The sequence below is a fragment of the Leptonotus elevatus genome, chromosome 19 (genome assembly GCF_054856555.1).
Source record: "Leptonotus elevatus isolate MCC_2025b chromosome 19, RoL_Lele_1.0, whole genome shotgun sequence".
NCBI classification, from domain to species: Eukaryota; Metazoa; Chordata; class Actinopteri; order Syngnathiformes; family Syngnathidae; genus Leptonotus; species Leptonotus elevatus.
This window is the reverse complement of record NC_141257.1, coordinates 13,084,999-13,098,599: the sequence shown is the minus strand read 5'-3', so window position 1 is coordinate 13,098,599 and position 13,601 is coordinate 13,084,999. Positions and strand designations below refer to the sequence as shown.

Below are 13,601 nucleotides of genomic sequence, written 5' to 3'. Positions count from 1 at the left end.
CGCCTCTGAAGAAGCGAGTGCACCTGCCAACTTCCGGTGCACGTCCCAAAGCAGGTGCGTTCATGTCGTCACTGCTTAGTAACAACTGTGGTCGGGGGAAAGATTCACGAGACTGTGTCTTCTGAAAAGCTTTTGTTGTACTCTCTACTTGGACAGTTTTGGCTAAAGTAAAGTGAGCTGCGAGTGACAAGCCGAGGAAGAGGAGGTGTGGGGGTCAAGGTGGAAAATGGGCAAGAGAGAGCAGACAAATCCAGACTCTCCGTACGGTGAGTTGCCATGTCGCCATCATCCGTTACCTCGGGAGACTTTTTGTTGTTCTTCACTTCAAGGTATAAGGGGGCAAATATAAAAAGAGTTTGAGGTGCAATTTAAGAAATTTTTACTTTTACCTTCGTAAGCGTGTTACAAATCTCCGTAATATGTTCCACATATTTTAGTTGCAGTGCCAGCGAAGTAACTCGATTGTGTACGTAAGTCGGGGCGTCGAAATCACCCTCTGTTTGCCAAATTTTTTGTTTGTTTGTTTGTTTGTTTGTTTTAGTCAAGGGCAAGGCACATATATTACATTGTCTAATTTCCATATAAACATAAAAAATTAAGTATAGGTATCATTCTCACACTCAATTCTACTAACCTACGCAAACACAATAAGTAATAATAAATTACAACAGATAGGCTATTTGGGATAGTTCACCCACTCACTGTTAAAACTGTGTCTGGCTTCAAAGTGTAGTTCCTTGGTCATTTTAATGCTGTACCTGTTTTCACCAATGAGGATAACTGAGCTATAAGCAGAAGCGGACCCTGCCATACCATGTATACAAAGAATATAAATAAATAAATACAAATAAGAATTAGAAACCGTCCTTAATTAAAATAAAATAAACAGTATCACTATTTTTTGGGGGCAAAGAGAACATTCCATCGGACTAGCGATACAGATTTATAAAAGGTTTGTATGGCAGGTTGGTATGGCACTTTAAATTCTTCAGCTTGACATTTGTTCTTTTGATGAAGCCACAAGTAAGTGTATTGACTGAATGGGAGGCTTAACCAAGCGACAGTAAATAAACCCTCCCTTGCGGTAAATACAGATTGTATTTCATGTCTTCAAATAAAATACAAAAAACACTTTAGAAGAGGATGTCATGTTTGTGTGATTATTAATGTATACCTGAAAGTGATGATTGAGGTGAAATCCAAGGAATAACTTCATGTTAACCCTTGGCTTTTTTTCTTTTTCTTTTCTTTTTTTTAATGTGTGGAAAGGGTGGACCCTTTCTAATCCTCAATGCGTGAACAATGGTTAACTTCCTATTAAACTGGTATGGCCATTAAGAATGCCACTAATGTTATTTACAACCATGCTTGTACTTATACCATCCATCCATCCATTCATGATAAATCATCTGTCAGAATGTTGACCTTTGTATATTAAAAACAAAACATTACAGTGATTCATTTATGACCTTTTATCAACTTAGCAATAACAAAATGCCACATTACGATTAGATTACAAATAGTACAAAACCTGCTGCGACACTCATCCATGTATCAGTGGTGTTATTTGCTTGTTACTTTTGAAGTAAAACTGGCAATTCCATAGCAAACCGAACATATATGAATATGAGTTAAATTCCCCTTTTGACACTAATAGCTGGTAATATGACTCTTCACACTGACACTTGAGGTTTTCGCGAGTTCAGTTTAAACAGTTGAATTGAAAACTCACATATGGGGGCACCCTGTCTCTGTAATCTTACTTAAGGCCAACACATAATCAAAATGATCATTTCTTTATCGATTGGGATTAGAACTGTACCCTGGAAGTGACCCGATTTTTCTTTTTATGAGTAAGTTGCACAGATGGGACACATGAAGGAAGCTGAGTCATTAGATAACTTGGAAAGCTACTCCTCCTGACCCACAGCACCCATTCTCTCTTCCATATGAGCTAGAGCAATAAAAACGTTTTAAAACTGCAGACGTCATTAAATGGAGTCAACGTGAACCTATTTACGAGTCACCGTTTACTGCAAACAGCATTGTGAAATGTGACACTCGTGTCACTGCAAGAGGCCGATGAACAGGTTCCTTTGTTGCGGGCATTTCATGATGCTTCCTTTTGTCACTTCTAACTCTGAAGATGACCTCTTGAGCAGTGTGATGTCTTCCTTTTGGAATATTGCCAAACTAGTTTTATGGTCTTATTTCCATGGCATTGGACACTCTATAGTGGAGCACAATCCACTTTTGGAGCCATGGAGGCTGGTTGACCTCTGATTTGTTCCGATTTCAAAACATTTGCTATTGACATTAATTATCTTTGGATGCTCAAACGGTTGCTTTAATAAAACCTTTTTTTCCTGTTCAGGTGAAAGTCAACCCAAAAAGTTTCTTCACAATAATATACTTTATCCGCCCCCACTAGAGTTCTGATTAATATTGTGTTTGTGAATTATGAATTAAGCAGCAAAATGCACCCGTTTTCTTAAATCCATCGTAGTGGGCGGCCATTTTGTCACTTGCTTTCCACTGAAAATGACATCACAGTTGCTCACGGCTCACCAGTTTTCTGAGTTTGGTCATGTGACATTTGCAAGCTGTGCCATGATTAGTTGTTACCTGAGCCTGAACAACTGCAATGTCATTTTCAGTACAGCAAGTGGCAAAATGGCCGCCCCCTGGAAAAACAGGTGGATTTCGCATCTTAATTTACATTCCACAAACAAAATATTATCATAATACCATGCTTACACTCGTGTGGCTGAATAGAACATATTCAAAAGAAAAGTTTAGAGTTGACTTCCTTTAAAGCTTATTTTTCCTGAAAATTTAGTTTGAATTCCAAATTGTCAGTTGTTCAATTTTGATCCCACTCTGTCTATTTGGAATCTTCCGAAAGCATAATATAAGCAACATTGTAAATTCAAATGACATTCAAATCATTCTCAGGTGTTAGTGTCAGTGTTGTGCAGCAGGTTCACTTCACGTGTTGCAGATTTTTTGCAACCCAGAATGCTGTCTAAGGTATAAGACATCATTTGTTTTTTTTGTTTTTTTATACAGAATAGTTAGTCATTCTTTTTGTTCCAGGAAACAAATTGTTTTTCTTCTCCCGCAACACCACCGCCCTGTCCTAAACATACATTTACAGCACTTTTAAGCTACTTAACTCATAACAATTAGTCCCGCCTTTTGCTTTTGGCACAGTAATTCATTAACTTAAAAGGAACACAACACTTTGCATTGTTTAATGATATACTGTACGCTTGTACCGGCTGTACAATACTGTACACACAAATTATTTCAAATGAATTAGCATTATGAATATCTGGTAAAACATGCAAGAAAGTTGTTAATAATCATTCGATTGTGGTCAAGCTACATCTGATCGGTGTTGGTTATTTTGTGGTGTGGGATTAAAAATCGACACGTAATAAATACTTTTCTTTTCTTTTTTATCTAGGTGAACCTGTCCAATATGATCCCTCCTTTAATGGACCCATAAGGAAGAGGTGATTTTCAATTTCATTTCCTGCTGCATTTTTCCCATGAGTTTCAACTAACTAACTCACATTGAAGACAAGTCTCTGTGCAAAGTCCACACAGCCCACTTACAAGTTTTGCTCTCCTGTCCCCCCCCCCCACACAGAGGGTGCACTGACATAATTTGCTGCGTTTTATTTATCGCAGTCATCCTTGGCTACATCGCAGTTGGGATTTTAGGTAAGCAAAATCATATTCCCAAACTTGACCTCTAAGGCACTCTGTTATTTCCTCTTTCATTGTTTTATATTTAACACAATAAAAGTAGACACGTCAAGGTTTATTAGTGAGATAGTTGCATGTTGACCTTTGCAGCTACATTAAAACACAGTGGTAAAATGGCAACAGTGCCTTGGAGGGGACTATCTGATGCTAACATATGTAGATTAACCTCATAATGAGTTCCTTTTTTGGTTCCTGCTTGGCTCGTTTTATTACTGAATTTTTTTTAAGTAATAAGAACATTTATAAATTTGGATCAACCCAAAGTGCACTCCTAATCTAGAAACAATTACTTTTAATACAGTTGGGTCAAAAAAAACCCAATTATGACTCAAAAATAGACCGATGTACTTTATAAGTCAATTTGACCCAACTTTCTGGGTTGTTTTATACAAAATGACCCAATGTTTTGACCCTAGTAAAGGATCTGACCAATATTTCTGTGTTGTTTTACGCTGAAAACCCCATTTCTTGACTCAAAGTTGGGTCAAATCGACCCACGTAGAGGATCGGTCCATTTTTGACCCATAGTTGGGTTATTTTTGACCCAACTGTTTAAATACAAGAGCTGCACTGATCTTGTTAAAGCATGACCAGCTGGGTCATCAAACTCATTCCAACACACAGCACACACTCCCTTGTCTTAAGTCAACACAAAGTCTGTGTGCAGGCAGCACAATAGGACCTCATTAAGTTGCGTCATTAAGCGCTGTCCATGTCGATTTGTTTTACTAGAAACTTTAGTGACACTCCTTTGTAAATGTGCTGAAACTATACGAAAGAGGCAATTTGTCATTTTGTTTAATCTTTTGTGTGTGTTGTTTTTTTACCCCCCTTTGTCAGCATGGCTTTACGGAGATCCCCGGCAAGTTCTCTATCCAAGGAACTCAACTGGATGGTTCTGTGGCACCGGACCAAATATGTGATTAACTTTCACTTGCATGGATTACAAAAAAATTATACAATATCGCAAGCCACCAAAGTAATGTCGTTAATATTTTTCCTCTCTCAGAAACCGACCCGCACTTCTCTACTTTGACATAGTCAAATGTGCAACAGGTTTTAATGTGATGGCAGCAGCTCTTAATGGGCTTCAGTGTCCAACCACACAGGTAGAATGGTTTGCATGTGGAATATGTGACCATTATTATTTTTTGTTACCATACTTGCCACCTTTCTCTGCCGTAATCTTGCTTGTTTACACTTTACCAGGTATGTGTGGAAAAGTGCCCCACTGAATTCTCTGCCGTTGGGCCGCTTGACTACACCCTAAAACCTGCAGAAGTTTTCAATCAAAGCTTCTGTGTTCCGACTTTAAACTTGTCAAACACTATTTTGGTAAGTTTTGTGCTTGTTTAAGCAAAATTGTTATTCGTTCAGCAATCTGTGTTGATTTATGTGCAAGGATTTATGTCTCAATACAATATATTTGTTTTTAGACTGTTAAAGATATTGTGCAAAAGGATCTGTGTCCTTTCTACACTATTCCCACAAAGTCTGGTGAGTGGAAATTAACTGTTTGGCAGCAATCTTAATTGTGGTCGAAATGCTAATTAGAGATTCAAGTTTCTTGACGCAGTGGAACTTCAAAAGACAAATATAAATTACCAGGAAAGATATGTACGGAAGAGGATTAGGGCCAGTGAAGAGGGGGAAAAAAAGGGTTGGCAGGATTCTCACTTTATTCTCAGAATTCAGATTTTAAAGTGAGAATTCTGACTTTAATCACAGAATTCTGACTTTAAAGTGAGATTCTCACTTTATTCTCAGAATTCTCACTTTATCACTTAAATCTCAGAATTCTGACTTTAAAGTGAGAATTCTCACTTTGTGACGAATTGTGGGGGGAAGTCAAAGTCATAATTCTGAGGATAAGGTCAGAATTCTCACTTTAAAGTCAGAATTATGAGATTAAAGTCAGAATTCAGACTGAGTCAGAATCCTGCCAACCTTTTTTTTTCATCTTTACTGGCCCTAATCCTCTTCCGTATATATGCCTCTGAAGTTGCACAAAACTTTGAACAACCTCTCTTCTTGACCAACTTGAGGCTAACATCACACAGATTGTATTGTACATTATTTCTCATAGAAGAAGAAAAACAAAAAGAACACACATCGCAGAGCAGACTGTTTGACTTTAGATGTTCCACTGGATTTATTATTTTCTCTCTAATTTTTAATGTTTGCTTCTGATACGCAAAACTAAAAATGTCAATGAGTCATTCTATTGTCTGTCCTCTTCATAGTTATAAGAAGATGTTTGCCTGATGTCCAAGCGCTTGTGGATATGCCACTGGATTTTTCCAACGTTGAGGGCTTGCCACCATCTGTCAGCGACACGACCAACCTCCTCAACAACGGCACTGGGTAGAGACAATGAGTATCAGTTTATAGCAATGTTGCTTGAATCTCTCCCCCCACATCCTTTATGGTCACTGTTAAATGCCCAAATGAAAGCAGACCCACTTTAGTAATCCTCTTGTTTCTCCTCATTACCAGCACAGGGTCGGTTGCCTCGTAAGTGTGTCGAACCTTAATTGTAGTGTGCATGAGTCAGCTGTGTAATCTTGAGACATGTTCAGTCTTGGTTTGGATGTCAAAAGTGATGCAGTGGAAAGAAAATTCTCCCAAAATGCAACTAAACTGTCCTGTGATGTTGAATTTGAATGTCATGTCTTTTTCTTTACCTCTGCATCAATTTTAGTAGCTCATAACATGCTTTGTATGAATTGTTGCCACAATGCACAACTGACATTGTTTTTATTTTTGTCTTGATCAGGGACATTTTGAACAGCTTCGGTCTCAGGGACATAAGTGTCAGGATCTTTGAGGATTTTGCATCTTCATGGCCCTGGATCCTTGCGTTAGTTGATGCCTCACACTTACACCTGTTGGATAACACATTAAAAAAAAAAACTTTCTGTATCAATGCTTACCTTTATAACTTTGTGATAATTTGACAATATTCAGGACACATGGAATCACAAGCGACATTTTCTTAACAATTGCACGTCAGCATGAATGAATATCATCTATTGTCTTCTCTTTTCTCCCTATCATCTCACTGTTGACTGTTTTTTTTCTCCAGATTTCCTTAATATAGTTTTTTTGTTTGTTTTCCACAACAGTGGTCTGGCAATAGCCATGGTGCTCAGCATGTGGTTCCTGTTGCTGCTGAGATTCCTTGCTAAGGTTATGGTGTGGTTCATTATTGTAGCCGTCCTCGGCATCGGGGCTTATGGTGAATATAAACTCAACTTTGCATGTATTCATTTCTGCTTGAAATAGAAGGTTTAGTAAACACTACTCAGTACAAAGTTATTATAATTAATAAAAATTAACCTAAACAACTAAAACTGGGGAAAAAACCTAGCAAAAATGTTTCAATTTTTGTTAATATCATACAGAAGCTTTCTGGGTTCCTTTTAAATGTATTTATTTGACATCAGTCCCTTTCCTTTTAATTCATCTTGCACTCCACAAATACTCTATATATTAAAAAAAACTAAACTAAAGCTAAAATGAAACATTTTCATAAAAATAAAAACTAACAAATTTGCTCTAGAAACTAATTAAAACTAACTGAATTATAAATAAACACAAGTCAAAATGAAATAAAAACTACGGTAACTATAATGAAAAATCCAAACCTTTTGTAACCCTGACTTAGCAGCATACAAACCTCCTTATGATTGTGATGGAGCCTTTTTTTGATTTGTCTTGTGTGAGTGTGTGTACATTATGTTTGAAGTATTGTGTGATTTCCTTTCAGGGATTTGGCACTGCTACTGGGAGTACGATAACTACAAGAAACTATCTGCTTCCATTACTGACATTGGATTCACCACCAACTTCAGTTTTTACCTAAAAGTGCAAGAGACCTGGTTAGCTTTCTGTGAGTTCACTGTGTTATTTTAGCATATGAGTAAACATACTTTCTACATCCTGCCAAAATTGACAATGAGGCATTTTATCCTGTAATCCTGTTTTGTTTTGTATTTGATTATTGCTTTTTCTGTTGCTTACTTAGTGATCATCATCTCTGTGGTGGAGGTCATCCTGATCTTAGTCCTGATCTTCCTGCGAATCAGAATCCTCATCGCCATCGCAATCATAGAGGAGTCCAGCAAGTGAGTCGTGCTGTGACGCAATTTAATAGATGGTTATTTTTGGACTTGTACAGCTTGTTAGGCATCTTGTGTCTTCTTAATGACATGTTCTGTTCCACAGGGCCATCAGTCAAATCATGAGTACCTTGATTTACCCACTGGTGACATTTCTTCTCATCTTGGTTTGTGTGGCCTACTGGGGTAGCACCGCATTGTATCCTTTCGAGTGAGCATGCACAATTCAGGGGTCTGCAACCTGCGGATCTTTAGTCCCTCCTGTGTCACTCCAGTGGATCTCTAAATAATAACAATAATAAACCTAGTAAAAAATTATATATTTTAGATAAATATTCTTTAAAGTGGCGCTAAGTAACTTTTCAATCTTGATAAAATATTTTCATAATTCTGATGAAACATCGACTTAGTTGAATGGGACCTTTGCCTTGGCCTGAGGGGGTCTGTAGCTACCATTTTTACTGACACTTTGCAACTTAGAGAAGGACGATAGGACCGCTGCCACATAAAAATTGTGCTGAATGCTTTATGGCATAAATTACTTCCCCTTTTCCCCATTCGTTACAAAGACGGAAGTCAATTTGAATGTTGACGCACGATTACTGCTGTCATGGCAGAAGCTGCAAAATAAATGAAGAGCTTTGTTTGAGGAGACAAAAAAGAAATGGAGGCTACCCGGATAAAAGGACGGTCAAGGATCAACATTGGTCCGGCTTTTAGTCGCTGGTGTGAGCTCAAAAATGACATAATGCGCTTGTCCTCATGGGAAATGTGGTCTTTCTTCAGGCATAACAATACCGCTTTTGTCCATTTGGCATCGCCATAATCAATGTAAACTATAAATATTATTATATTATGAATTATTATAATTATATTTTCTTTTTTTAAGAGGTCAGATTCCAAATTAAGTTGTAAGTTGTCAGAAAAGAGAGATGAAAGGTAGATAAAAAAGTTCAAATAAATACCTAAATGTGGAGGAAAAGGAAGAAGAAAATCAGAATGTTACCATAAAATGTACACGAATTGCTAGAAAAGTTTATTTTAAAAAAGGCGGGCGAAAAAAATATTCAAAAAGTAATCATAAAGGTAGAAAATTGCCAGGAAATGTCTTTAGAATTTCCCAAAACGTCAGAAAATTCATTCATTAAAAAAAAGTCCGAAAAGAAAACGATCAAAAAGTACCTAAAAAATGTCCAAAAACAAAAAAAGAAATCCAAAAAATACCATAAAATGTCCACAAAATTTCCAAAAATTTCAGAAAAATTGATGGCATAAAGGTCCAAATTAAGTTGTCAGAAAAGATAGAGGAAAGGTAGATGAAAGAGTTAAAATAAATACCTAAAAATGTCTAAAAAAAGAAGAGAAAAATCTAACTATTACCATAAAATGTACACAAAATTGCAAAAAAGGTCAGAAAATTTATTTGAAAAAAGGCAGAAAAGAAAACGTTCAAAAACTAATCATAAAGGTAGAAAATTACCATGAAATGTCGTTGGAATTGCCCAAAAAGTCAGAAAACTCATTCATTAAAAAAAAAAAAGGCACAAAAGAAAGCATTCAAAAAGTACTTTATAAAATGTCCAAAAACAAAAGAAGAAATCCCCCAAAATACCATAAAATGTCCACAAAATTTCCCAAAATGTCAGAACATTGACAGCAAAAAAGGCAGGAACATTTTTCAAAAAACTGTCATAAAATGTCGAAAAAAGAAAGAAAAGAGGCAGAAAAATATCATGTCCATAACATTGCCAAAAATGTCAGAAAAGTCCCAAAAGTTATGAAAAACTAGGTTTGAAAAATTACAAATAAATACATAAATAAAATAATCAAAAAACGGAAAACAAAAGGTATTGGATTCTGCATATTGTCAATATTGTCAGCTCTAATTTGCTCTTGGGCCTTCAGTACATTAGAGTAACACAAACACACTGTTTCGTTCATAACAATGCTCAAAGGTTTTTGCGGCTCCAGACAGGCTTTTTGTTATTTATTTGGCCTAAAATGCCTCTTTTGACACAAAAGGTTGCTGACCCCTGGTGTAGATAGAGACTAGCGGTAAAATATAGACCAGCACACGACATGATTGTTTCTCCTGAGCTAATCAATACAGGTATTTGGCCACCTCGGGAGAGGCCGTCTACAAAGTGGTGGCTCTCAACTCCAGCACGAATGAGTGTCAGCTCATCAACGGCACCATGGACTGCGACCCTCAGGTGAATGGGCTGCAAGATTGTGTTTTTTTTACGGGACAGATGAACTCGACATTGATTCACTCACTGTTCTACCTGCTTTAGACCTTCAATGCATCCGATTACCCAAGCTGCCCCTCTGCTGCGTGCATCTTCGTTAATTACAACATGGAGGGGCTCTTCCAGAGGAACCTGTTCAACCTTCAGATCTACAACGTGGTGGCCTTTCTCTGGTGTGTCAACTTTGTCATCGCTCTGGGCCAGTGCACTCTGGCCGGCGCCTTTTCCTCCTACTATTGGGCTTACAACAAACCGGATGACATCCCCATGTTCCCCGTGTTCGGTGCCTTTGTGCGCACGCTGAGGTAGGTCGGTTCTTGTGCCCCGTAGAAAAGAAAACTGCATTTTCAGCTCTATCCTCTAGTGGGCGCCAAATACCTTAAGAAATCTGTGGTAGCATTATGAATACAACAAGCACTTCGTAAATAATTTCAGGTACCATGTTGGCTCATTGGCATTTGGTGCTTTGATCCTGACCTTAGTGCAGGTTGTGAGGGTCCTCCTCGAATATATTGACCACAAAACCAAAGGTAAGGGATCTCACCTACAATTTTTTTTTTTAAATACAATACTGTTATAAATTTTTTTAAGGCCATTGATATGTTTTTGTCTCCTTAACGTCCACCCAGGGGCACAAAACCCGTGTGCACGTTTCATCCTGTGCTGCATGAAATGTTGCTTCTGGTGCCTTGAGAAGTTCTTGAAGTTTCTCAATAGAAATGCATACATAATGGTAAGATCATCGGGTGTAAGTTATCATGCCATTAGCACACAATACATGAATGTGTATTCATTTTAGTACCGTTTATACAGTATATTTTTATATAACTTGTACTTTTCCACAGATTGCTGTTTATGGGAAAAACTTCTGTACCTCAGCCAAAAATGCTTTCGCTCTAATCATAAGAAACATAATAAGGTTTGTGCTTTTTTGTGCTTATAGGGGAAATCAACCCCCCCAAAAAATTTTGACAATAATATCTTCTATGCAGCCAGTAAATATGGTATTCTGGTTAACTCATTTTCTCCCAGCCATTTTCACTAAAGCAACCCCCTTCGCTCTCGGCTGTTTTACTGGATTGTGTCTGATTTTGCAAGGCCCACAGAATATATTGTGTTCTATTGCTATAAAAACACCTACCAAAGGAAAGATTAGAGCCCCTTCTTTGATCAGGAAAAAAAATATATTTCTATCTGTTTCCGTTTTGCAGCAATTAGCATTAGAATATAGATAAGTTTCATCATTATTCACAATGATTTACAACATGGCCCTGGTTGATCTCTTATACTCTGCTGCCACCTGCTAGCCGTTTTTGTAATAACACCATTGCTTCAATCGTTCTCTTCAGTTCAGAGGCTGCATCAAAGCCTTTTGTATGCTCTAACATAAAAATAAAAATAAACATAAAAATGTATAAATACGTCTTTGGGAGCATGTTAATATTTAAAATATAACGTATTTATACATTCTTGGAAGCAAATGAGTTAATATTGGGTTAGTGGAATATGAGTTAAGCAGCAAAATCCAGCCGTTTTTATCCATTTCAGGGGGCGGCCATTTTGCCACTTGCTGTCGACTGAAGATGACATCCGAGTTGCTCAGGTCTCAGGTATCAACCAATCACAGTGTAGCTTCAGAAAACAGGTGTGCTGTGATTGGTCGTTGCCTGAGCAACTGTGATGTCATCTTAAGTCGACAGCAAACAAGTGGCAAAATGATCGCTCCCCTGAGATGGATAAAAACGGCTGCTTCATAATTCATATTCCACAAATGTAATATTAATCAGAATGTCATGTTTAGACTAGTGAGGTCACATATAACATATTATTGTCAAGAAATGTTTAAGGTTGACTTCCACTTTGGCCACGTTTAGTTTTTAAAACGGAAAAATAGAATAGGTTAAAAACAAAATGTTAAAATGTGTATGTAATATATTTCTAATAGAATCATAAAATAATGAATGCTAATTTTTTATTTTAGTATTTGATTATATTACAATTTATGATAAATTCGCTTTTTTTTTTTTTTATCTCACAGAACTATAGTACTGGATAAAGTGGCCGACCTGTTGCTGTTCTTTGGGAAGCTCCTTGTAGTGGGAGGTGTGGGTACGTATTTCACCTTTAACACCTTCAAGATTTCTACTGCACATTTTGAATTAAGAATCCAATGAATGGTAATGCCACACTTTTTCTTGCAGGCGTGTTGTCCTTTTTCTTCTTCTCTGGCCGAATTCCTCTACCACACAGCTCAGCGCAGTCGGAGACCCTCAACTACTACTGGATGCCAATCATTGTATGACTGAATCTTTTCATTTCATCCACTCAACTATGCCAACAAAAGTCATTTATTGTCTTGCTATTATTTTTCCCCAAATGATCATCATAGACGGTAGTGTTTGGCAGCTACCTCATCGCACACGGATTCTTCAGTGTATACAGCATGTGTGTCGACACGCTCTTCCTCTGCTTTTGTGAGTACACATTGACAAAGCTTCTTTCGCCGTATTTCTTAAACAATACTAAGCTCAATTTAAAGTTCAAGGGTAAACAAGCCAGCATGATCATTTTACATTGCAATGGTGAACTGTTCACAGTGGAGGACTTGGAACGTAATGACGGCTCTCTGGAGAAGCCGTATTTCATGTCCAGAAACCTCATGACGATCCTGAACAAATCCAACAAGAACCCCCAAAAGAGGAAGTGATCTTGTTCCCACTGCCCATGCAGGAATAAGTCATGATTCCAGACGGTTCTGTTGTCATGTTTACCAAAACAAAAATGCTGATTTTGCACGTTTTTAGTTATTTTTCAAAGCTTAAATATTAATGTTTATGACCGTAATGTACATATGAAGACTGAGCCTGTTGATGTGAGTTTTCTTGATTGACCGCAGCTTTGTTCAAGCAAGTTGGCTCAGAAAAAAATATCTCGGTGATTTCTTTCGATGGATTTTTTTTTTTAGAAATGCTCTTGACCATCTTAATATTTTTCATTTGTAATAAAAATATTGTTTGTTTCCAAAATTCCCTAATAGTATATGGATTCTTTATTTTAACCATTAGTCGGGCTTAGCCTAATTAACAGCTTTGCTGCCGCATAACTATAACTAATGGATCCTTTTGTAATTGATATTGAACAAAAAAATATATTGTGAAAAAGTGGAGTGCATTTAACAAAATGGATTGTTTGCACAATACATTGTGGGATATATTCACTATTTTTCAAGCTCCATTGAGGACATGAGGGGATAACCTAGTGAATTCACATTTAGACAGCACAAAAAAAAAAGGCTAACTCACTATATGAGACTATAGTCGACGGAGTGATTCCCAACACAGTACATGAGATGAAATGACAAAACAGAAAAAAAACTAATGAAAGTAATCACTGATGTTGCAATTGTGTGCAGGCAACATCCCACTCGGTCAGTGTTAATTTTCTATGTGGCCTGTGA

The 13,601-nt window shown here is 37.2% G+C and overlaps 1 protein-coding gene across 1 annotated transcript; it reads left to right on the top strand.

The window, feature by feature from the left end:
* Positions 1 to 48: 48 nt before the first annotated feature.
* On the top strand, positions 49 to 13,157 carry slc44a4 (solute carrier family 44 member 4). The gene is made up of 22 exons (XM_086062663.1): positions 49 to 266; positions 3,470 to 3,518; positions 3,656 to 3,729; positions 4,615 to 4,693; positions 4,784 to 4,883; positions 4,984 to 5,109; positions 5,211 to 5,271; positions 6,018 to 6,138; positions 6,551 to 6,634; positions 6,900 to 7,012; positions 7,544 to 7,666; positions 7,802 to 7,901; positions 8,002 to 8,094; positions 10,006 to 10,108; positions 10,190 to 10,449; positions 10,580 to 10,674; positions 10,774 to 10,877; positions 10,990 to 11,063; positions 12,183 to 12,253; positions 12,346 to 12,440; positions 12,534 to 12,618; positions 12,742 to 13,157. Exons 1-22 carry the CDS (start codon positions 227 to 229, stop codon positions 12,849 to 12,851), a joined length of 2,160 nt encoding a protein of 719 aa, XP_085918789.1. The 5' UTR covers positions 49 to 226; the 3' UTR covers positions 12,852 to 13,157.
* Positions 13,158 to 13,601: the final 444 nt, after the last annotated feature.